This window comes from Ambystoma mexicanum, chromosome 3q (assembly GCF_040938575.1).
Source record: "Ambystoma mexicanum isolate Mex_15411 chromosome 3q, UKY_AmexF1_1, whole genome shotgun sequence".
Taxonomy (NCBI): domain Eukaryota; kingdom Metazoa; phylum Chordata; class Amphibia; order Caudata; family Ambystomatidae; genus Ambystoma; species Ambystoma mexicanum.
In genome coordinates, this window is record NC_090926.1 from 1,032,401,667 (window position 1) to 1,032,426,438 (window position 24,772).

The window sequence follows — 24,772 nt, forward strand, 5'->3', positions numbered from 1 at the left end:
TCAAATCATGCCCAAGAGTGAGGGTAAAAGAGTCTCACTCTTGGCAGGAGAAAAAAATAAACCCCAAAAATCCAGCAAAGCTGCTGGGGGACTCACTAGGTTAGGAAATTAAGCTTAAACAGAGAATTCTCCCTAATAAGCTGTAAGTAGAAATCTGCGACACTTGCACAGTACTTTTTGTAGTAGGTGCTTTGCAATGATATGGGACTTGTATTCAGAGTGATCAACAGTACATTTGAAGTGCAAAATGTTGATGAGGAGTTAGATGTAGAGGTCTTGGTTGTGATTGCTGGATGTTGTGTGAGTGCATAGCTGTGTCCAATGAGGGAATGGATTTGTGAGTGATGTGGAAAGGGTAGAATGACTGGCTAAGAGTTAACTGCCGCACGGACACTGCACTTGTCCGCGGGTAGGGCTTGCCACATACAGGGTTTTACAACAAATCCAGCATGGAAAGGGTACTGTAGGCATCAGCCAATCAGATGTTGACATTGTTGATTTGTGTAGAAAGAAAGTGTGTGTAGTGAAGATGGCAGAGGTAGAGACAGTCAGAGTGTTGGTGCTCGGAGACATTTCCGTCCATGGTTTACAGCACTATTCTGAATGTAGGCATGTGGCAAAGAATTTCGATCTGAGAGGAGTGGAGGTGGTGTGGAGCGCTGCGATGGATTGCAATATATAGGCAATTCTCTAAGTTTGCAGAGATATGCGTATGATGAACAGGCCCCATGTGGTAGTTTTGCACTATGTTGCTTGCCATTTGGGCTACGTGAGTTCACCTACTTTGCTGGGAGATTTGGAACAGTTGGTTCAAGCAGTCATCACCATCTTTCCAACTGCGAAAGTAATTTTTTCTGGCTTACTCCCTAGATCAAAATGGGACAACAGTTCTGTGTTTTGTCCTGATCAAAGTATTGGTAGGTTTGCAATCAATCGCGGCATGCGTGCTTTCATGTTAAGAGCTCGTATGTTTTTCTGCAGCCACGAGAACATTGTTTCCAGTAATGCGACTTATTTTGAGGCAGATGGTGTTTCTTTATCTTTTCGGGAAATGCCATTTTCTTTTGGAATGTAAGGCTTGCTTTGGAGAAGGTTATGTAATGATTGTAGGAGTAAACTAATAAGAAAACCCCCCTAAAAAATACAAAATTACAGGTGTCTGTCAGGCATCTGCAAAAAAACTAAAAAACGGCTCTTTTCAGAGCCCACCATAAAGGGGAAAAGAAGAACACTATTTAAATGTACAGTCGTCACGCTCAGATCCTCTACATGTCCGCGGACATGGAAGTAGTCTGCAGGCAGCGCATACTACATACAGGGATTCTGGGGTGAAGAGGCATGCAAATGAGAATGAGCGGAACTAGGGATTGGTCAGTAAAGTTCAGTGGGTGTGTTGTGAATGGAGAGATTTATTGAGAACATCTTTTCCCTGAGAGGAGAACAGACAGCTATGGCTGTGTGTGCTCGAAAACAGATTATCTGGATTTTGGGAGACTCATGGATACATTGGTTGAAGGTGCATGCAGAACGTTGTGGTATATCTGCAGATCTTGGATTCCCTCATGTGGAAGTGCACTGGCATGGAGTGCGTGGAATGAAGTGGCTGGACTTGGTACCTCTCTGTGCTACTTTACAGACAGAGCGTCATCCTGATATAACTATCATTCATTGTGGAGAAAACACTTTAGGGCATGTGTCTGGAATTTCTTTGCAATTTGCAATGAATGAGGGACTCGAGGGTGTCATGGATATGTTTCCAAATTGTCAAGTAACTTTTTCACGTATTGCACAAAGACAAATGTGGCTGCGTTCTTCTTTATATGGTCCACAAATGGAGAAAATGAGGCTCAATGTCAATAAGGCTGTGTGCTTTCTAAGAGATGTTGGTATGTCCTCTTTCCACAATGAAAATATTATGTTTCGTAGCACATTCATTTTTGGCAGAGATGGAGTCCATCTTACATATGCTGGCAATCAGATTTTTATTCGAAATGTACAAAATGCATTGTGACCTTTTTTGCCATTATAGTCACCTATTTTGCATTTCATGTTGAGGAATCCAAGTTTTTCAAACACACACAACACCACCAAAAGGCGCTTTTCAGAGCTACCACTTACTGCCAGAGAAAAGTGCATTGGTTTTGCTGCGGTTGCACCCTAAACTTTTATCTGTCCTAGGACTGTCCGCGGACGTTTTAAAAAATGTGCGGAGGCCTACACCGTTTACTTGATAGTTCCTTTTTTAAACTGCGAAAGGTAGCTCTGAAAAGAGCCTTTTTTATTTTTTGTTGTTTTATCTTTTTTGGATTTTTTACACACGACACACTAGGAGAGGAGGGGAAAGGAGGGTAAGGAAGGGACACCAACCACGGGGATAAGAAGGGCAGGTGGAGAGAGAAAGATGTATGGTGGCCCTTATTTAGGTAGGTAGCAGGTGTTCTGGTGCTCTGAGACCAATGTCTCGAAAGCACTTCGAAGACTCTCTCCACTGCAGAGTACTGCGTCGCAGTACATACACAATATTGTGACCTTTGAAAGGTAAGGGTTAACAGCATCGCGTATGGCCTGTGAGGCAGCTGTTGGGATGCGCTCGCCCATAGGAGTGTCTCTTGTGGAGAGAGGATCGGACACGGTGGATGCTGCGGAGGATCTCAACCTACTACGTTCTTTACATGGTACCACTTTGCAAATGTCCGCACCGTGGAATGAAGTTAGGTGTCGCTTCATGGTTGTCGTACCAAAGCTGTACGCAGGAGGTCTTCCACGACTCAGCACCAAATTGCACTTTTTGCAGGTGACCAGGTTCGCACGTGCTTTTGGGACTTACCAAAACAGTAAACATTCGCCACACCCAAGACTCCCGACGAGTGATGGTAGTAGGGAGTTCCCCCACCTCATTCTCTTCATCCTCTTCTTCCTCGCTTTCTACATCCTCATGTGTATATCCCTCTGCAGGCCCTTGAGGAGGTGGTGTCGGTGGAGGATTTGGGGGTGGTGCTGAGGCTGATGTAGCAACAGCAGCCATGGATGCCATTAGGGTTGGTGAGATAATCTCCACTAGAGCACTAAAGGCAGCAAAACTCAATCTACAATCGCCAGAAGTACAATGAAGATAAGCTCGGGGGTGTGGTCTTTTATAGGGGTAGAGGGTATGCCTCGTGACCATATCGATCACTCAAAAGCATTGAAAAAGTTCCAAACAATATGTGGAAAGCTGGGGCTATTGTATGGGACATGTGAAATGGTGATTTTGTATTGTAAAATCACCTTTTCTTGTCTGCATAAATTCTTTTGGAATTTTTGCGGAACCAGACAAAGTGCTCAAATTAGGGCACGCGCTCAGAGTGGGTGCGGTCACATGATGACGTTGTGAACACATCCGCAAAGGAAATGGGTGCCCGCAGGACACCAAATGCACAGGAACGGTGGTGCACATGCGCGAGGGTGTTCTACGGACAGTGTTCGGGTCCTGAAACTAATTAAAAGTGCGAAACAAGTGAGAAGGACAGTTACGGACAGGCACAATGTTCGCAGGATTTACGGGTGTGGTGCGCATGTGAGTAGATGTTCTGCTCACTGTACGGCCAGGTACAGTGTCCTTAGGACACCTCCATTTTGTTTGACTACGGACATGCCGGACCCTGCACCTGTTCTATATCAACGCATTGCTTAATGCACTAATTAGCACTTGATAGTTATACCAATGATCCTTGACACTTTTTGATCAACATTATAATAAGAATACCTTCTACAGAGTTTTCATTCAAAGTAAATGTGCATGTGATGTCATCAGTGATGTCATCAATGACATTTCTGATGTAATCTTTGATGTCCTGGGTGTTAGTGTTAGCAGTGCACAGTGGTGGCATGAGTTATTGTTGCTTAGCTTACCATAACTGGCGAATTTCAAGCGTTTTTCGGTTTTACTTGGAACCATAACGTCCCGTTAACAAAGTTTTTTTACTGAATGCCACAGGTTTTTAGTAGGGCAACTTAACCATAACGTCCCGTTAACAAAGGTTTTTTTACTGAATATATATTTATATATGTATACGAAATCCTACGACTCCCTAATGTGAAGCGCAAATTATTCTAAATGGATTGGATTGTAACTATCGATATGAATTATGTATGCAAGACCTAAAAGGACTATGCTTCATTTGAAGGAAAAAGAACTGTTCGCCCGGCATATATTTTGAAATGCCCCTGTCCTAAAATCCAATTTATCTATATGAGATTTAAATTAAACCAACTGCCGACTTTAGAGCATGTGCACTACAAATGTTCCAATCATAAACGAAAATCTGGTTCATGTTGTTTTTGTTTTACACCAACTCAAGACGAAACTACAAAACATATAGCTGTTTATTGCCCTTATTTTGAAAATCTAAGAGCACAAATGATGGGGGATTTGCGCCCTGATCTTACCACTGTAGCATGCCATTCATTTTGGGAAAGAGCGATGGGAGGTGACAGCACTTGGCTGCTATAAGCTTTGGCTCGATTTTTGTTTAAACTTGAAGAAATTCTTATGAATTTGAATGATTCTTAGGTTTTATGTCTTTCAAGATAAAATATGTTTCTATATGTTCATCACTTTTATTTGAGCAAGAATGATGTTATGGTTATGTTTGGTGTATTTTAGGTTATTTTAAAATGTTATATGACAAATGAGTTATTTTTATGGAATGATTTTAATATTTTTTGTTGTTGTTATATTTTTTAAATTTGTGTTGTCTGAATCCCATGTATGTACGGTATATTTCTTTTCGGAAGTTGAATTTCTTTTGTCCTTTTGTAAAGGTTTCTTTGTTAAACCATATACAATTGTATACATAAAAAAATACATATATATATATATATATATATATATATATATATATATATATATATATATATATATATATATATATAGATATATATAGATATATGTATGTATATATTATATATATATATTAAAATTCATACTACATACTTTATATCGTTTATAAGGGCAATATCAGCAATTGGCATGATATGAGTGATCTATTGCAGTACATATACAAATGGATGATTGATTGATTTGTTATTTATTATGTGCCTATATACAAGTGTTTGAAGGCACAACCAGGCAAGGGAGAGGGAATTTAGCGAAGGCAAGGCAAACTATCTTACTTTGCCTTGCATCATTTAGATCGTGCAACCGTGCAAGAAGAAGTTCAGGGGTACAGAGGAAAGTGCAACCAGAGCAGCATGGTTCTCAGTTAAGTGCAAGGCAGGCTCGGACTACAGGGAGAGCTTACCAGCTGGGTATTAAAGGTAAGCCAGGTGGTAGTGCAAGTTAGGCTAGGCGGCTAGTGCAGGGGGACTGGTCGGGGGGTCTGGTGCCCTATAAGACTCAGAGGACAACAAGGAGTCAGTCAGCAGACTGATGAAGTAGCAAGGGTAGGTTAGCAGGGGAGAGGGAGTGAGAACGAGGAGGAGAAAGGGAGTGTCTTGAGGAGCTTCTGCAACTAAAGGAGATCTGGCTCAAGACGGAGAGAGGCAGAGAGGCCATTCCAGAGGGAGGCACCTGCAGAGGAGATAGATCTATCCCCATTCTCTGCTTGGAGAAGCAACTGGCCTACAGAGAATTAGAGGTAAACGAGCAGAGGGCTCTAGAAGGAAACTATTTAGGAAGAGATAGTTGAAGATAGTGAGGGCCACAGCCCCAGAAGGCCTTGTGGACAATGAAGAGTGTCTTGAACTTGACCCTTTCAGCCACAGGTAGCCAGTGGTTGGATTTCATGCGATCCCTGGGATTGAGGCCAGAGATAAGGCTTGTGGTCCGGTTCTGGATGCGTTTAATAGAGAAAAGAGTGGAGTTAGGCAGATTGAGAAAGAGGCTATTGCTGTATTCTAGCCCAAGGAGAACCAGAGCTCTAGAGACATTGAGCGTCTGGGGGAAGGTGAGAAAAGGGAGAATACCTCCGAGAAGGAACAGCTGGAAATGGGCCTTCTTGGCAAAGTCCATGAAGTGGGGAGAGAAGGCAAGAGGGGAGTCGAAGATGACCCAAAGGTTCTTTGTCTCACAAGAGGGTAAGGGGAGAGGGCCCAAGGAGGGAGGCCAGAGTGAGAGAGGAAAAGGGGGAGCAGGAGTCCCAATGAGAAGAATCTCAGTCTTCATGGTGTTAAGGCAGAGATCGTTAGAGGCGCACCATGCCTGAATAGTAGAGAGACAGTCAGGGATGAGCGAGGAGGATGTGGAGGCCAAGGGTAAGCTGAAAGAGGGCTGCGTGCCATCTGCATAACACTGAAAGTTAGAGGAAAAGGAAGGGATCAGGAGGGACAAAGGGGCAGATAGACATTGAAGAGCGAGGTTGAGAGGATAGAGCCCTGGGGAACATCACATGTGGAGGGAGAGGTGGTTGAGAGAAAGGACCGAAGCTGAACCTGGGAGGTTCGCTCCAAGAGGAAGGAGGTCACCCATGCCAGGGCCTGATCTGTGTTGCCCAGGGACTAGCAGAGAGGATTAATCAGGATGGTGTTGTTGAGCATGTCAAATGCAGAGGAAAGGTGAAGGAGAATGAGGACAAAGTGAGTGCTGGAGTCAAGGTTCAAGAGCAGATCTTCACAGGTGTTCAGCAGAGCGGTTTTGGTGCCTTGTGCTGCTCTGAAGCCAGACTGATGGTCATAGAGACAACCAACAGATTCAGTGTGGAGGGTTAGCTGGGAGATAGCTAACTTCTCCAGGAGTTTGCCCAGGAAAAGGATTCTAGAGATCGGGCGATAGTTTGCCGTAATGGAGGGGACTTTTTTAGTAGTGGGTATACAAGGGAGTGCTGGAGAAGAGATGAGAAAGAACCAGTGGTGAAGGAATGAGTACAGAAATCGGCCAGCAAGGTTCCACTCACGAAAGATATGTGACAGTTGGACCTGGGCTCAGAGAGGATTGTGTAACCCCAGGGAGGAGTGTGTTGAAACTTGTGACAGAGATGGCCTTGAACCATGTCTCGGTAATAGCGAGAACATCCAGGGCCAGGAGTTCAAGGAGGTGGAAGATATCAGAGCGAGAGTTGAGCGTAGCCACGTGGCGCAGGTTGCCAGATTTGAAAGACTTCCGGGGGGGGGGTACAGGAAAGAGGAGTACCCATCAGAAGTGGCAGAGGAGCCAGAGATGTGGAAGGAGGAGGTGGCAGAGGAGCCAGAGAGGTAGTAGATGGCAAAGAAGACAGAAGGGTGGAGGCTGGAGGTGGCAAGGGAGCCAGAGGGAGGTGGCTGGCAGGGAGTCAGAGAGGCAGTAGATGGCCATAAAGCCAGAAAAGTGGTGGACTGTAGTGGCTGAGCAGCAAGAGAGGTAGTAAATGGCAAAGGAGCCAGAGAGGTCAAAGAAGGAGGAGGTAGAAGAGCCAGAGAAGTGGAAAAATGAGTAGCAGGAGAAGGAAGGAGGTTTATGAGCGAGGGAGCGAGGGACCTATCAAATAGTAGGAGACTGGGCTAAGGCCCTTGGACCATGACAGTGCCATTTAGATAGACATTAATGATGACTCTGGAGGACAGGAAGGAAGCCGAGAGGACCTCCCACCTGGTACAACCATTAATGGGAGAAGAAGAAGAAGGGGGGAGAAGTGTGACCATATGATGGGTCCATAGGTCGGGAGAAGGAACGACAAAGAGGATGTTGGTGTGAGTCTGTCTGGAGGAGGCACTGACAATGTTCATGTTTCAATTAAAGCTGATGTTGGCACATTCTGTTTGTGCCGCTCACGGTCTGACACGCAATGGATTCAAATGATACATTTCCTTTTTATCAATAGGGTGGCATGAACGTACTTGGCAACATTAGTTAATGCAACATTAAGCAATAACATGATGTTGAGGGTATTGTTTTAGAGTCGAGCCCCTGCGGGCGGCACATGGCATTGCAATTACGTAATCGCAATGAGAATGTCGGCTTGTCCTATCCGTGCCACACACAGTCTGAATAAAGCAGAAATTGCAAGCATCAGTGCGTAAACGTTGTGATCAACACACTGAGGCGGCTTGACATTCAATACATTGTAGGAGGATCTCCTCCCAACAACTAACCACTTGAAAAGGGAGGTTTGCAATCGGCAGGGTCTTTACCTGGGGTTTTAACTTAAATACTGACTAGGTGTGATTTTTCTGTTTTGTTGATTACAAGGGGTGAACAATCCATACAGCAGCCAGGATGTCAAACTTTTGTAGGAGTTGAGGTTTGTAATTAAAATGATTTTGGTATAATTTTGAACTATATAGAACAAATATCAGATGTTAAGAACCAGGATACATATAATTAAATCAATATAGGCATGTTCTCTCTCTTTCAGGAAATAGCACTGAGGTTTTATAGGCAGGTATGTGGCATGTGACACAGACATTCATATAGATTCATTACCAGTGATAACAATGTAGCAAAATCATTGCATGTTGTTTCTGTGATTACTCCAGCTCCCTGAGGAAGGACAGACGTCCGACATGCATTGAATCAACAATAAAGCAAAGTCTGTGCTTTTTTATAGAACCATTGAAGTTTCCCTCTTTTTTCATGACATTATAAGACGTAAACATTGCACCTTTGGCAGTAAAGCAAAAAAGCAATTGAGAAGGAACATCGCAACGCTGAACCTTAGAGGGTTCACCTGGTTTTCTGACAAGAACATTGCCAGAACTTTGTAACTCCTTGCTTTCCTAAAATAAAATCTAGAATCAAGATGGCCCCCTCTCCAGCATCTCTCACCTGCACATGCCAGATGATGACTGCCTCTCTGGCGTCTCCCACCAGCACGTGTCAGATGATGGCCGCCTCTCCAGGGTCTCCCACCAGCACTTGACAGATGATGGCCGCCTCTCCAGCATCTCCCACCAGCACGTGTCAGATGATGGCCGCCTCTCCAGCGTCTCCCACCAGCACGTGTCAGATGATGGCCGCCTCTCCAGCGTCTCCCACCAGCACGTGTCGGACGATGGCCACCTCTCCAGCGTCTCCCACCAGCACGTGTCATATGATGGCCGCCTCTCCAGCGTCTCCCACCAGCGCGTGTCAGATGATGGCCGCCTCTCCAGCATCTCCCACCAGCACGTGTCAGATGATGGCCGCCTCTCTTTCGTCTCCCACCAGCACGTGTCAGATGATGGCCGCCTCTCCAGCGTCTCCCAGCAGCACGTGTCAGATGATGTCCGCCTTTCCAGCGTCTCCCACCAGCACGTGTCAGATGATGGCCGCCTCTCCAGCGTCTCTCGCTGCTGATCTGTGACCTACTTGGCTCTGTTTCTAGTCAAGCCTCGCTTTTCTCAAGAACGAAACGTATACTTTACACAACTGATATATTTTCCCAAATATATTTTTATTGATTTTGTACACATATCATATAACTTGTGGCATAGGAGTTGAGAACGCTGCGAGCAGCGTTACAGTGCTTATAAATATGTGTAATAAACAGATAGAACATAAACAACACAACAGGTCAGAGAAATGTTCGTGGGGAAGGTCAGGAGAGGGGAGGTGCGAAGATAGTAGCTCTCATTTGGGTGAAGGTGAGCAGGGGGATTGTTCATGCTTTGGACTCGTGGAGGGGGCGGAAGAAGGGTTCCACAGAGGCCTGGACTTTCATTGTTTTGTTTCTGGGCTCTCGAGCAGGGGAAATGGTCAACACCTCTATTGTGCCCCTCCACCCTTTTTTTTCAGTTGACTTTATCCATCCATCATAGAGCGGGTGATTGTCGGGCTAGGCCTGGGTATTTCTGAATATAGTCCAGGAAAGGGGCCCACGTCTGGAAGAATTTGTCTGTCGGGCCATTGTAGTCCAATTTGGGCCCTAGCAGTTCACAAAAAATCATTGGTTTGAACCAATCCTGCCAGGCTGCTCTCTTTTTCAAGTTGTACGTTTAAACAGCTGCGCTATCAGAGTTGTGCTCATGAAAGGCTCACAGTCGTATGATTTTTTAACAAAGTGCAGCACTACGCACTGCATGGTTACGGGGATGAATTCGGCGCCTACTCTGCAGGACTGTGGATAATGTTGTTTTCTTCTAGCACAGCACCATGGAGAGGTGTCTTAATTTGACTTAAAATCAGTTGCTGATATAACATGGACCATTGCAGGTGTGGAATGGCGGTCATGCTCCTCTTCTGTGCTAAATGCACCTTCTAACCGTAAGGGAGTCTTACATCCGTACATAAATATCCACATTTTGGGAGACCCTAGAATTGGCTGGGGTGACAGCTTGCGTAATTCCTGAGTCAGCGTTACATTAAAGGATGCCCTCGTGTCCATGAGTATAGGGCCATTGGTAGAGAGTATTTGCACTGCACAGCATGGGGGTCTGCGCTTCCCCGGCATTTCATTAGATATCACTGAGATGAAAAACATGTCCTTGGTGTCAAAACGTTCTTCCACGTTCTCCTCGCCGTCCGGAATGTTCTGGGATAAGACGTCCACTCTGTCGGACATCCTTTTGCTTGAAGTGCTATTCTTTGGAGTGGGGGAGGAGAGCGGGCACATGCTGATGAAGTCATTCACCTTGCCACATCTTCTGCCTTCTCGTCCAGTTGCTGGCCGCACTGAAAATGTAGAAGGAAGGGACCTCCACACTGTTCACATAACGTTTTTGAAACATCTGGACATTGTTGCAGAGTTGGCCATGATCTCGCTTTACCCCTTCCTCTGAAGTTCTTCGATGGTATTGCCTGGAACCCATGTGCTATTTCGAGTTTCATCCCTTTCATGACATCCTCTGGCAATTCTTGTGCCCTCTCCAGTTCTAATATGCAGATCAGCAACAGTCCTGGTTATTTTAAAATCTGTTTCCTTGGGAGGAGAATATTTCTGAATAATTTATTTTCTGGTTTTCCCTCGTCCATGAATGCAAACATTATTGAGCGTTTGTTTGCGCCATCCCAACCACCTGCAGTCGCGAAAAACATGTCAAGTCTTTCACACCAGAGAGCCCATTGTGGGTCTAACAGAGCCGGCGTGATTGACAAGTCAAATTCTGGCACCAGTCTGCTGTGAAAAGGATGAGGCGGCGGCTGATGATCTATGATGGCCCTCCACCCATGACTCCATCAGTAGATGAAGACACTGCATCATCATCCTCTCTGCTTGCGCCATCCTCCCCACTCCTTTGTCTGGACAATAATGGATGGTGAGAATTGCACGCTGATAGAGCACTCTGGCTTGGGCAAAGCCACCAACACCAGTGTTTGTGAGTCAAAACCAGGACTGTGATGATGCATATGCATTGTCAGCATCTCACCTGCAGTCGGTCGCCGGCAAGCGAGAAAGGACTCCTTTTCTTTTGCTGCACAGGTGGCAAGCACTGAATGGCATCAGCCAATTGGCTCAACAATGTATTTGGCCGAAGCAACAGGGCCACGGTCAAACGTTGTGCCTCGCACAATCTCTTTTGGGTGTTCGGTGGCCAACTGTCCCACATTTTGCTGGGATTGTCCCGTATTTGAGGACTCTGTCCCGCAGTTTGCAGAGTGACTGTGCGGGACGCAGGTTGTCCTGACTCCCTTTGTTCCCTTGAGTGTGACTCTCGGGAGACAGCCAGTCAGGACAACCTGCGTCCAGCACAGCCACTCTGCAAACTGAAGTGGCCGTCTACAGGCCACAGCGCTGCCACCTGCTGCTGCCTGCGGTTTTCTTTCTCTGCGCGGCTCCGCGGCCCCGGCTCCTTTTTTGAGCCTGCAGGTCGAGCTGCTGTCACTGCTGTTCCAGCCTTGCTGCTCACGCTCTGACGCCTGTCTTCATTCCAATACTAATGCTTTGTTCCTGGGGTCGTGATGGTCATGATGTGTGCAGTTAAAAAACTTGACCATCACCTCGCAAAGACAAACCATTTGCATTTGTTTAAATTACAAATGGGGCGTGCCAAACGTGAATGACGCTGTGACGTCATTAACGCCTTGTGGGCAAGTGTCCCGCAAAAAGATCTCAAAAAGTTGGTTAACCTATTTGATTGCCGCTCCCATCAGCAGGCACTATCTTTAAATCAGCAGGCCACACCAAGGCACATCGTCGCCAAATGTTACGAGGTCTGGGGAGGCCCAGCTCAATGGACACATATATGGATGCCTGGCATGTGACTGGCCATTCCCCAGCACTGACGTGGTCATTTAATTCCAAACCTGACATCACTTCCGCTATACGGTAGCCCCGCCATGCCGCAATAATGCAACGGGGCTCAAGAGGGCAATGTTATGGCTCTAAATTGGGATGCTGCGGTATCCTGCCCGGCTGCTGCCCGCATTCCAGGCGCTGCTGTGCCCGGACACGCTGGTGTATTCCGCCCAGCAGGAAGGCGTGACCTGGGTTCCCCTCTCCACTGGCGTCCACCGTCCTCCCACGTCCGTGTGCTAAGATGCTTAAAGTGAACCCCGCGAGACCCTTCCATTTGCTTTCCTCGGCTCCAGCAGCCGTCCTCGCTCGGCTCTAATGAATGTCATAAGAGCTGATTACCCTGCATTGTTTTAATAATTTGCTAATGCCTTCTGAACACTCGCTTGCGATTTAATAAGCATTCCCTGACATAATAGGGGCACAGGAATTTTCACTGCTAATGTTCGACAACAATTACCCTTTGCAGTCGATGCCTCATGTGCGCATAACTTAATGACGCACTCGATCAAAACAATGCGCGCGGAGTGGGACGTCGGCGTTATTTCTGAGGGAATGCGGGCTTTTGGATTAATGTTCTCGGCGCTGGGCGCAGAAGGGCAATGGTCCAGCCATGGCATGGTCCATATCTACTTAGACCAGCCCTACATGCCTAACCTCCCCACCCCCTCCCGATTTAGGCGGATTAGGGCGAAGCAAGTACCGACCCCTTACAGTAAAGAGGCCTCACTCTCATGGGGCTTAGCGGAGGCTGTTCTGACTGGCATTTCTCTGCTCGGCAGACCACCAGGTACAACAGGAAGGAGTACTTTAGTGACAACGTTTTTGGGGTCAAAGTGGGCCACTTTTTTTGGCCCTTTCATAACTTAATTCACCATGTGGCTGGTAGTTTTGACCAGTGTTACCGAATAAATATTCTTTAAAATGCGCAATTTACATCACATTTTATCAACAACCTCTCCCTCGTGCACTACTCAAACAGCCTCTCACAAAATGAATGAATTGCCATTTGCAACTATGGAGCCTGTTATGCCCCGCTCCGACCATGACCTCAGTGCAGTTGGGGTTTAAACAGGAGGGGGCTCGTAATACTGGGCCGAAGGCTTTGTACGGGACCAGGCTCTGACTGCCCTGCAAGGCAACAGGGCAATGAAAGAAGGGTCCGCTCCACCCAGCGTGCTGGTACGGGCCAGTCATTTGTGTCAACACAGGCACGTTTGATGAGTTGCTGTACTTACCAAATGTGCTTCAAAATGTACTATTTGTGATACATTTCAACAAAAATGAACAGTCAAATAGAGCTCCAACTGTTGTCATTGTGGCCACTGTCTTATTGGTGCTGATATCTGCTTTATGCCCCAGTCGAACCTGCTAGAGGAGGAAGTTCAGGGCACTGGGGCGAACCTGCTAGAGGAGGGAGTTCAGAGCACTGGGTCGAACCTGCTAGAGGAGGAAGTTCAGGGCACTGGGGCGAACCTGCTAGAGGAGGGAGTTCAGAGCACTTAGGCGAACCTGCTAGAGGAGGGAGTTCAGAGCACTGGGGCGAACCTGCTAGAAGAGGGAGTTCAGAGCAGTGGGGCGAACCTCCTAGAGGAGGGAGTTCAGAGCACTGGGGCGAACCTGCTAGAGGAGGGAGTTCAGAGCACTGTGGCGAACCTGCTAGAGGAGGGAGATCAGAGCACTGAGGCGAACATGCTAGAGAAGGGAGTTCAGAGCACTGGGGCAAACCTGCTAGAGGAGGGAGTTCAGAGCACTGGTGAGAACCTGCTAGAGGACGGAGATCAGAGCACTGGGTCGAACCTGCTAGAGGAGGGAGTTCAGGGCACTGGGGCGATCCTGCTAGAGGAGGGAGTTCAGAGCAATGGGGCGAACCTGCTTGAGGAGGGAGTTCAGAGCACTGGGGCGAACCTCCTAGAGAAGGGAGTTCAGAGCAATGGGGCGAACCTGCTTGAGGAGGGAGTTCAGAGCACTGGGGCGAACCTGCTAGAGGAGGGAGTTCAGAGCACTGGGGCGAACCTGCTAAAGGAGGGAGTTCAGAGCACTGGGGCGAACCTGCTAGAGGAGGGAGTTCAGGGCACTGGGGCGAACCTGCTAAAGGAGGGTGTTCAGAGCACTGTGGCGAACCTGCTAGAGGAGGGAGTTCAGGGCACTGGGGCGAACCTGCTAGAGGAGGGTGTTAAGAGCACTGTGGCGAACCTGCTAGAGGAGGGAGTTCAGAGCACTGGGGCGAACCTGCTAGAGGAGGGAGTTCAGAGCACTGGGGCGAACCTGCTAGAGGAGGGAGTTCAGAGCACTGGTGCGAACCTGCTAGAGGAGAGAGTTCAGAGCACTGGTGCAAACCTGCTAGAGGACGGAGATCAGAGCACTGGGTCGAAACTGCTAGAGGAGGGAGTTCAGGGCACTGGGGTGCACCTGCTAGAGGAGGGAGTTCAGAGCACTGGGGCGAACCTGCTAGAGGAGGGAGTTCAGAACACTGGGGCGAACCTCCTAGAGGAGGGAGTTCAGAGCACTGGGGCGAACCTGCTAGAGGAGGGAGTTCAGAGCACTGGAGCGAACCTCCTAGAGGAGGGAGTTCAGAGCACTGGGGCGAACCTGCTAAAGGAGGGAGTTCAGAGCACTGTGGCGAACCTGCTAGAGGAGGGAGTTCAGGGCACTGGGGCGAACCTGCTAGAGGAGGGAGTTCAGAGCACTGGGGCGAACCTGCTAGAGGAGGGAGTTCAGAGCACTGGGGCGAACCTGCTAGAGGAGGGTGTTCAGAGCACTTAGGCGAACCTGCTAGAGGAGGGAGTTCAGAGCACTGGGTGAACCTGCTAAATGAGGGAGTTCAGAGCACTGTGGCGAAACTGCTAGAGGAGGGAGTTCAGGGCACTGGGGCGAACCTGCTAGAGGAGAGAGTTCAGAGCACATGGGGCGAACCTGCTAGAGGAGGGAGTTCAGAGCACTGGGGCGAACCTGCTAGAAGAGGGAGTTCAGAGCATTGGGGCGAACCTGCTAGAGGAGGGAGATCAGACACTGGGGCGAACCTGTTAGAGGAAGGAGATCAGAGCACTGGAGCGAACCTGCTAGAGGAAGGAGATCAGAGCACTGGGCGAACCTGCTAGAGGAGGGAGTTCAGAGCGCTGGGGCGAACCTGCTATAGGAGGGAGTTCAGAGCACTGGGGCGAACCTGCTAGAGGAGGGAGATTAGAGCACTGGGGCGAACCTGCTAGAGGAGAGAGTTCAGAGCACTGGGGAAAACCTGCTAAAGGAGGGAGTTCAGGACACTGGGGCGAACCTGCTAGAGGAAGGAGATCAGAGCACTGGGCAAACCTGCTAGAGGAGGGAGTTCAGGGCACTGGGGCGAACCTGCTAGAGGAGGGAGATCAGAGCCCTGGGGCAAACCTACTAGAGGAGGGAGTTCAGAGCACTGGGGCGAACCTGCTAGAGGAGGGAGTTCAGAGAACTGGGGCGAACCTGCTAGATGAGGGAGTTCAGAGCACTGGGGCGAACCTGCAAGAGGAGGGAGTTCAGAGCACTGGGGCAAACCTGCAAGAGGAGGGAGTTCAGAGCACTGGGTCGAACCTGCTAGAGGAGGGAATTCAGAGCACTGGGGCGAACCTGCTAGAGGAGGGAGTTCAGAACACTGGGGCGAACCTGCTAGAGGAGGGAGGGCAGAACACTGGGGCGAACCTGCTAGAGGAGGGAGATCAGAGCACTGGGGCGAACCTGCTAGAGGAGGGAGTTCAGAGCACTGAGGCGAACCTGCTAGAGAAGGGAGTTCAGAGCACTGGGGCAAACCTGCTAGAGGAGGGAGTTCAGAGCACTGCTGCAAACCTGCTAGAGGACGGAGATCAGAGCACTGGGTCGAACCTGCTAGAGGAGAGAGTTCAGGGCACTGGGGCGATCCTGCTAGAGGAGGGAGTTCAGATCAATGGGGCGAACCTGCTTGAGGAGAGAGTTCAGAGCACTGGGGCGAACCTCCTAGAGAAGGGAGTTCAGAACACTGCGGTGAACCTGCTAAAGGAGGGAGTTCAGAGCACTGTGGCGAACCTGCTAGAGGAGGGAGTTCAGGGCACTGGGGCAAACCTGCTAGAGGAGGGAGTTCAGAGCACTGTGGCGAACCTGCTAGAGGAGGGATTTCAGAGCACTGGGGCGAACCTGCTAGAGGAGGGAGTTCAGGACACTGGGGCGAACCTCCTAGAGGAGGGAGCTCAGAGCACTGGGGCGAACCTGCTAGAGGAGGGAGTTCAGAGCACTGGGGCGAACCTCCTAGAGGAGGGAGTTCAGAGCACTGTGGCGAACCTGCTAGAGGAGGGAGTTCAGGGCACTGAGGCGAACCTGCTAGAGGAGGGAGTTCAGAGCACTGGGGTGAACCTGCTAGAGGAGGTAGTTCAGAGCACTGGGCCGAACCTGCTAGAGGAGGGAGATCAGAGCACTGGGACGAACCTGCTAGAGGAGGGAGTTCAGAGCACTGGGGCGAACCTGCTAGAGGATGGAGTTCAGAGCACTGGGGCAAACCTGGTAGCGGAGGGAGTTCATAGCACTGGGGCGAACATGCTAGAGGAGGGAGTTCAGAGCACTGGGGGGAAACTGCTAGAGGAGGGAGTTCAGAGCACTGGGGCGAACCTGCTAGGCGAGGGAGATCTAAGCACTGGGGCGAACCTGCTAGAGGAGGGAGTTCAGAGCACTGGGGCGAACCTGCTAGAGAACGGAGATCAGAGCACTGGGTCGAACCTGCTAGAGGAGGGAGTTCAGAGCACTGGGGCGAACCTGCTAGAGGAGGGAGTTCAGAGCACTGGGGCGAACCAGCTAAAGGAGGGAGTTCAGGGCACTGGGGCGAACCTGCTAGAGGAGGGAGTTCAGAGCATTGGGGCGAACCTGCTAGATGAGGGAGTTCAGAGCACTGGGGCAAACCTGCTAAAGGAGGGAGTTCAGGGCACTGGGGCAAACCTGCTAGAGGAAGGAGATCAGAGCGCTGGGGCAAACCTGCTATAGGAGGGAGTTCAGAGCACTGGGGCAAACCTGCTAGAGGAGGGAGTTCAGAGCACTGGGGCGAACCTGTCAGAGGAGGGAGATCAGAGCACTGGGGCAAATCTGCTAGATGAGGGAGTTCAGAGCACTGGGGCGAACCTGCAAGAGGAGGGAGGTCAGAGCACTGGGGCAAACCTGCTAGAGGAGGGAGTTCAGAGCACTGGGGCGAACCTGTCAGAGGAGGGAGATCAGAGCACTGGGGCAAATCTGCTAGATGAGGGAGTTCAGAGCACTGGGGCGAACCTGCAAGAGGAGGGAGGTCAGGGCACTGAGGCGAACCTGCTAGAGGAGGGAGTTCAGAGCACTTGGGTGAACCTGCTAGAGGAGGTAGTTCAGAGCACTGGGCCGAACCTGCTAGAGGAGGGAGATCAGAGCACTGGGGCAAACCTGCTAGAGGAGGGAGATCAGAGCACTGGGTCGAACCTGTTAGAGGAAGGAGATCAGAGCACTGGGGCGAACCTGCTAGAGGAGGGAGTTCAGAGCCCTGGGGCAAACCTGCTAGAGGAGGGAGTTCAGGGCACTGGGGCGAACCTACTAGTGGAGGGAGTTCAGAGCACTGGGACGAACCTGCTAGAGGAGGGAGTTCAGAGCACTGGGGCGAACCTGCTAGAGGAGGGAGTTCAGAGCACTGGAGCGAACCTCCTAGAGGAGGGAGTTCAGAGCACTGGGGCGAACCTGCTAAAGGAGGGAGTTCAGAGCACTGTGGCGAACCTGCTAGAGGAGGGAGTTCAGGGCACTGGGGCGAACCTGCTAGAGGAGGGAGTTCAGAGCACTGGGGCGAACCTGCTAGAGGAGGGAGTTCAGAGCACTGGGGCGAACCTGCTAGAGGAGGGTGTTCAGAGCACTTAGGCGAACCTGCTAGAGGAGGGAGTTCAGAGCACTGGGTGAACCTGCTAAATGAGGGAGTTCAGAGCACTGTGGCGAAACTGCTAGAGGAGGGAGTTCAGGGCACTGGGGCGAACCTGCTAGAGGAGAGAGTTCAGAGCACATGGGGCGAACCTGCTAGAGGAGGGAGTTCAGAGCACTGGGGCGAACCTGCTAGAAGAGGGAGTTCAGAGCATTGGGGCGAACCTGCTAGAGGAGGGAGATCAGACACTGGGGCGAACCTGTTAGAGGAAGGAGATCAGAGCACTGGAGCGAACCTGCTAGAGGAAGGAGATCAGAGCACTGGGCGAACCTGCTAGAGGAGGGAGTTCAGAGCGCTGGGGCGAACCTGCTATAGGAGGGAGTTCAGAGCACTGGGGCGAACCTGCTAGAGGAGGGAGATTAGAGCACTGGGGCGAACCTGCTAGAGGAGAGAGTTCAGAGCACTGGGGAAAACCTGCTAAAGGAGGGAGTTCAGGACACTGGGGCGAACCTGCTAGAGGAAGGAGATCAGAGCACTGGGCAAACCTGCTAGAGGAGGGAGTTCAGGGCACTGGGGCGAACCTGCTAGAGGAGGGAGATCAGAGCCCTGGGGCAAACCTACTAGAGGAGGGAGTTCAGAGCACTGGGGCGAACCTGCTAGAGGAGGGAGTTCAGAGAACTGGGGCGAACCTGCTAGATGAGGGAGTTCAGAGCACTGGGGCGAACCTGCAAGAGGAGGGAGTTCAGAGCACTGGGGCAAACCTGCAAGAGGAGGGAGTTCAGAGCACTGGGTCGAACCTGCTAGAGGAGGGAATTCAGAGCACTGGGGCGAACCTGCTAGAGGAGGGAGTTCAGAACACTGGGGCGAACCTGCTAGAGGAGGGAGGGCAGAACACTGGGGCGAACCTGCTAGAGGAGGGAGATCAGAGCACTGGGGCGAACCTGCTAGAGGAGGGAGTTCAGAGCACTGAGGCGAACCTGCTAGAGAAGGGAGTTCAGAGCACTGGGGCAAACCTGCTAGAGGAGGGAGTTCAGAGCACTGCTGCAAACCTGCTAGAGGACGGAGATCAGAGCACTGGGTCGAACCTGCTAGAGGAGAGAGTTCAGGGCACTGGGGCGATCCTGCTAGAGGAGGGAGTTCAGATCAATGGGGCGAACCTGCTTGAGGAGAGAGTTCAGAGCACTGGGGCGAACCTCCTAGAGAAGGGAGTTCAGAACACTGCGGTGAACCTGCTAAAGGAGGGAGTTCAGAGCACTGTGGCGAACCTGCTAGAGGAGGGAGTTCAGGGCACTGGGGCAAACCTGCTAGAGGAGGGAGTTCAGAGCACTGTGGCGAACCTGCTAGAGGAGGGATTTCAGAGCACTGGGGCGAACCTGCTAGAGGAGGGAGTTCAGGACACTGGGGCGAACCTCCTAGAGGAGGGAGCTCAGAGCACTGGGGCGAACCTGCTAGAGGAGGGAGTTCAGAGCACTGGGGCGAACCTCCTAGAGGAGGGAGTTCAGAGCACTGTGGCGAACCTGCTAGAGGAGGGAGTTCAGGGCACTGAGGCGAACCTGCTAGAGGAGGGAGTTCAGAGCACTGGGGTGAACCTGCTAGAGGAGGTAGTTCAGAGCACTGGGCCGAACCTGCTAGAGGAGGGAGATCAGAGCACTGGGGCAAACCTGCTAGAGGAGGGAGATCAGAGCACTGGGTCGAACCTGTTAGAGGAAGGAGATCAGAGCACTGGGGCGAACCTGCGAGAGGAGGGAGTTCAGAGCCCTGGGGCAAACCTGCTAGAGGAGGGAGTTCAGGGCACTGGGGCGAACCTACTAGTGGAGGGAGTTCAGAGCACTGGGACGAACCTGCTAGAGGAGGGAGTTCAGAGCACTGGGGCGAACCTGCTAGAGGATGGAGTTCAGAGCACTGGGGCAAACCTGGTAGCGGAGGGAGTTCATAGCACTGGGGCGAACATGCTAGAGGAGGGAGTTCAGAGCACTGGGGGGAAACTGCTAGAGGAGGGAGTTCAGAGCACTGGGGCGAACCTGCTAGGCGAGGGAGATCTAAGCACTGGGGCGAACCTGCTAGAGGAGGGAGTTCAGAGCACTGGGGCGAACCTGCTAGAGAAGGGAGTTCAGAGCACTGGGGCGAACCTGCTAGAGAACGGAGATCAGAGCACTGGGTCGAACCTGCTAGAGGAGGGAGTTCAGAGCACTGGGGCGAACCTGCTAGAGGAGGGAGTTCAGAGCACTGGGGCGAACCAGCTAAAGGAGGGAGTTCAGGGCACTGGGGCGAACCTGCTAGAGGAGGGAGTTCAGAGCATTGGGGCGAACCTGCTAGATGAGGGAGTTCAGAGCACTGGGGCAAACCTGCTAAAGGAGGGAGTTCAGGGCACTGGGGCAAACCTGCTAGAGGAAGGAGATCAGAGCGCTGGGGCAAACCTGCTATAGGAGGGAGTTCAGAGCACTGGGGCAAACCTGCTAGAGGAGGGAGTTCAGAGCACTGGGGCGAACCTGTCAGAGGAGGGAGATCAGAGCACTGGGGCAAATCTGCTAGATGAGGGAGTTCAGAGCACTGGGGCGAACCTGCAAGAGGAGGGAGGTCAGAGCACTGGGGCAAACCTGCTAGAGGAGGGAGTTCAGAGCACTGGGGCGAACCTGTCAGAGGAGGGAGATCAGAGCACTGGGGCAAATCTGCTAGATGAGGGAGTTCAGAGCACTGGGGCGAACCTGCAAGAGGAGGGAGGTCAGGGCACGGAGGCGAACCTGCTAGAGGAGGGAGTTCAGAGCCCTTGGGTGAACCTGCTAGAGGAGGTAGTTCAGAGCACTGGGCCGAACCTGCTAGAGGAGGGAGATCAGAGCACTGGGGCAAACCTGCTAGAGGAGGGAGATCAGAGCACTGGGTCGAACCTGTTAGAGGAAGGAGATCAGAGCACTGGGGCGAACCTGCTAGAGGAGGGAGTTCAGAGCCCTGGGGCAAACCTGCTAGAGGAGGGAGTTCAGGGCACTGGGGCGAACCTACTAGTGGAGGGAGTTCAGAGCACTGGGACGAACCTGCTAGAGGAGGGAGTTCAGAGCACTGGGGCGAACCTGCTAGAGGATGGAGTTCAGAGCACTGGGGCAAACCTGGTAGCGGAGGGAGTTCATAGCACTGGGGCGAACATGCTAGAGGAGGGAGTTCAGAGCACTGGGGGGAAACTGCTAGAGGAGGGAGTTCAGAGCACTGGGGCGAACCTGCTAGGCGAGGGAGATCTAAGCACTGGGGCGAACCTGCTAGAGGAGGGAGTTCAGAGCACTGGGGCGAACCTGCTAGAGAAGGGAGTTCAGAGCACTGGGGCGAACCTGCTAGAGAACGGAGATCAGAGCACTGGGTCGAACCTGCTAGAGGAGGGAGTTCAGAGCACTGGGGCGAACCTGCTAGAGGAGGGAGTTCAGAGCACTGGGGCGAACCAGCTAAAGGAGGTAGTTCAGGGCACTGGGGCGAACCTGCTAGAGGAGGGAGTTCAGAGCATTGGGGCGAACCTGCTAGATGAGGGAGTTCAGAGCACTGGGGCAAACCTGCTAAAGGAGGGAGTTCAGGGCACTGGGGCAAACCTGCTAGAGGAAGGAGATCAGAGCGCTGGGGCAAACCTGCTATAGGAGGGAGTTCAGAGCACTGGGGCAAACCTGCTAGAGGAGGGAGTTCAGAGCACTGGGGCGAACCTGTCAGAGGAGGGAGATCAGAGCACTGGGGCAAATCTGCTAGATGAGGGAGTTCAGAGCACTGGGGCGAACCTGCAAGAGGAGGGAGGTCAGAGCACTGGGGCAAACCTGCTAGAGGAGGGAGTTCAGAGCACTGGGGCGAACCTGTCAGAGGAGGGAGATCAGAGCACTGGGGCAAATCTGCTAGATGAGGGAGTTCAGAGCACTGGGGCGAACCTGCAAGAGGAGGGAGGTCAGAGCACTGGGGCACCTGCAAGAGGAGGGAGTTCAGAGCACTGGGGAAAACCTGCTAGAGGAGGGAATTCAGAGCATTGGGGCAAACCTGCTAGAGGAGGGAGATCAGAGCACTGGTGCAAATTTGCTAGAGGATGGAGTTCAGAGCACTGGGGCGAACCTGCTAGAGGAAGGAGTTCAGAGCACTGGGGCAGACCTGCTAAAGGAGGGAGTTCAGAGCACTGGGGCCTACCTGCTAGAGGAAGGAGATCAGAGCACTGGGCAAACCTGCTAGAGGAGGGAGTTCAGAGCACTGGGGCGAACCTGCTAGAGGAGGGAGTTCAGAGCACTGGGGCAAACCTGCAAGAGGAGGGAGTTCAGAGCACCTGGGCGAACCTGCTAGAGGAGGGAGTTCAGAGCACTGGGGTGAACCTGCTAGAGGAGGGAGATCTGAGCACTGGGGCGAACCTGCTAGAGGACGGAGTTCAGAGCACTGGGTCGAACTTGCTAAAGGAGGGAGTTCAGAGCACTGGGGCGAACCTGCTAGAGGAGGGAGTTCAGAGCACTGAGGCGAACCTGTTAGAGGAAGCAGTTCAGAGCACTGGGGCGAACCTGCTAGAGGAGGGAATTCAGAGCACTGGGACTAACCTGCTAGAGGAGGGAGTTCAGAGCAATGGGGCGAACCTGCTAGAGGAGGGAGTTCAGAGCACTGAGGCGTACCTGCTAGAGGAGGGAGTTCAGAGCACTGGGGCGAACCTGCAAGAGGAGGGAGTTCAGAGCACTGGGGTGAACCTGTTAGAGGAGGGAGTTCAGAGCACTGGGGCGAACCTGCAAGAGGAGGGAGTTCAGAGCACTGGGGCAAACCTGCTAGAGGAGGGAGTTCAGAGCACTGGGGTGAACCTGCTAGAGGAGGGAGTTCAGAGCACTGGTGCGAACCTGCTAGAGGAGGGATCTCAGAACGCTGGTGCGAACCTGCTAGAGGAGGGAGTTCAGAGCACTGCGGCGAACCTGCTAGAGGAAGGAGATCAGAGCACTGGGCGAACCTGCTAGAGGAGGGAGTTCAGAGCACTGGGCGAACCTGCTAGAGGAGGGAGTTCAGAGCACCTGGGTGAACCTGCTAGAGGAGGGAGTTCAGAGCACTGGGGTGAACCTGCTAGAGGAGGGAGATCTGAGCACTGGGGCGAACCTGCTACAGGACGGAGTTCAGAGCACTGGGTCGAACCTGCTAGAGGAGGGAGTTCAGAGCACTGGAGCGAACCTGCTAGAGGAGGGAGTTCAGAGCACTGAGGGGAACCTGCTAGAGGAGGGAGTTCAGAGCACGGGGAGAACCTGCTAAAGGAGGGAGTTCAGAGCACTGTAGAGAACCTGCTAGAGGAGGGAGTTCAGGGCACTGAGGCGAACCTGCTAGAGGAGGGAGTTCAGAGCACTGGGGTGAACCTGCTAGAGGAGGGAGTTCAGAGCACTGGGGCGAACCTGCTAGAGGAGGTAGTTCAGAGCACTGGGCCAAACCTGCTAGAGGAGGGAGATCAGAGCACTGGGGCGAACCTGCTAGAGGAGGGAGATCAAAGCACTGGGGCGAACCTGTTAGAGGAAGGAGATCAGAGCACTGGGGCGAACCTGCTAGAGGAGGGAGTTCAGAGCCCTAGGGCAAACCTGCTAGAGGAGGGAGTTCAGGGCACTGGGGCTAACCTACTAGTGGAGGGAGTTCAGAGCACTGGGACGAACCTGCTAGAGGAGGGAGTTCAGAGCACTGGGGCAAACCTGGTAGAGGAGGGAGTTCATAGCACTGGGGCGAACATGCTAGAGGAGGGAGTTCAGAGCACTGGGGGGAAACTGCTAGAGGAGGGAGTTCAGAGCACTGGGGCGAGCCTGCTAGGCGAGGGAGATCTAAGCACTGGGGCGATCCTGCTAGAGGAGGGAGTTCAGAGCACTGGGGCAAACCTGCTAGAGGAGGGAGTTCAGAGCACTCCGGCGAACCTGCTAGAGGAGGGAGTTCAGAGCACTGGGGCGAACCAGCTAAAGGAGGGAGTTCAGGGCACTGGGGCGAACCTGCTAGAGGAGGGAGTTCAGAGCATTGGGGCGAACCTGCTAGATGAGGGAGTTCAGAGCACTGGGGCAAACCTGCTAAAGGAGGGAGTTCAGGGCACTGGGGCAAACCTGCTAGAGGAAGGAGATCAGAGCACTGGGCGAACCTGCTAGAGGAGGGAGTTCAGAGCGCTGGGGCAAACCTGCTATAGGAGGGAGTTCAGAGCACTGGGGCAAACCTGCTAGAGGAGGGAGATCAGAGCACTGGTGCAAACCTGCTAGAGGAGGGAGTTCAGAGCACTGGGGCGAACCTGCTAGAGGAGGGAGATTAGAGCACTGGGGCAAACCTGCTAGAGGAGGGAGTTCAGAGCACTGGGGCGAACCTGTCAGAGGAGGGAGATCAGAGCACTGGGGCGAATCTGCTAGATGAGGGAGTTCAGAGCACTGGGGCGAACCTGCAAGAGGAGGGAGTTCAGAGCACTGGGGCACCTGCAAGAGAAGGGAGTTCAGAGCACTGGGGCAAACCTGCTAGAGGAGGGAATTCAGAGCATTGGGGAGAACCTGCTAGAGGAGGGAGATCAGAGCACTGGAGCAAACTTGCTAGAGGAGAGAGTTCAGAGCACTGGTGCTAACCTGCTAGAGGAGGGAGATCCGAACGCGGGTGCAAACCTGCTAGAGGAGGGAGTTCAGAGCACTGGGGCGAACCTGCTAGAGGAAGGAGTTCAGAGCACTGGGCGAACCTGCTAGAGGAGGGAGTTCAGAGCACTGGGGCGAACCTGCTAGAGGAGGGAGTTCAGAGCACTGGGGCAAACCTGCAAGAGGAGGGAGTTCAGAGCACCTGGGCGAACCTGCTAGAGGAGGGAGTTCAGAGCACTGGGGTGAAACTGCTAGAGGAG

At 51.9% G+C, this 24,772-nt stretch overlaps 1 protein-coding gene across 1 annotated transcript; it reads left to right on the forward strand.

Annotated features, from left to right (window-relative positions):
- Nucleotides 1–13,796: 13,796 nt before the first annotated feature.
- On the forward strand, nt 13,797–22,901 carry LOC138448035 (fap1 adhesin-like). Its single transcript, XM_069604573.1, has 6 exons — nt 13,797–14,853; nt 15,352–16,991; nt 17,079–17,946; nt 18,445–20,300; nt 20,388–21,488; nt 21,576–22,901. The coding sequence occupies exons 1-6, from the start codon at nt 13,797–13,799 to the stop codon at nt 22,899–22,901; spliced, it is 7,848 nt and encodes a 2,615-aa protein (XP_069460674.1).
- The last annotated feature ends 1,871 nt before the right edge of the window (nt 22,902–24,772 follow it).

Excerpts from the sequence above, each read along its gene's own strand:
- LOC138448035 (XM_069604573.1), top strand. The coding sequence starts at position 13,797 with ATGCTAGAGAAGGGAGTTCAGAGCACTGGGGCAAACCTGCTAGAGGAG. Across the intron at positions 16,992-17,078 it reads AGGGAGTTCAGAGCACTGGG|GAGGGAGTTCAGAGCACTGG; the intron begins GCAAACCTGCTA and ends AACCTGCTATAG. Across the intron at positions 17,947-18,444 it reads GGCGAACCTGCTAGAGGAGG|GAGGGAGTTCAGGACACTGG; the intron begins GTGTTCAGAGCA and ends AACCTGCTAAAG.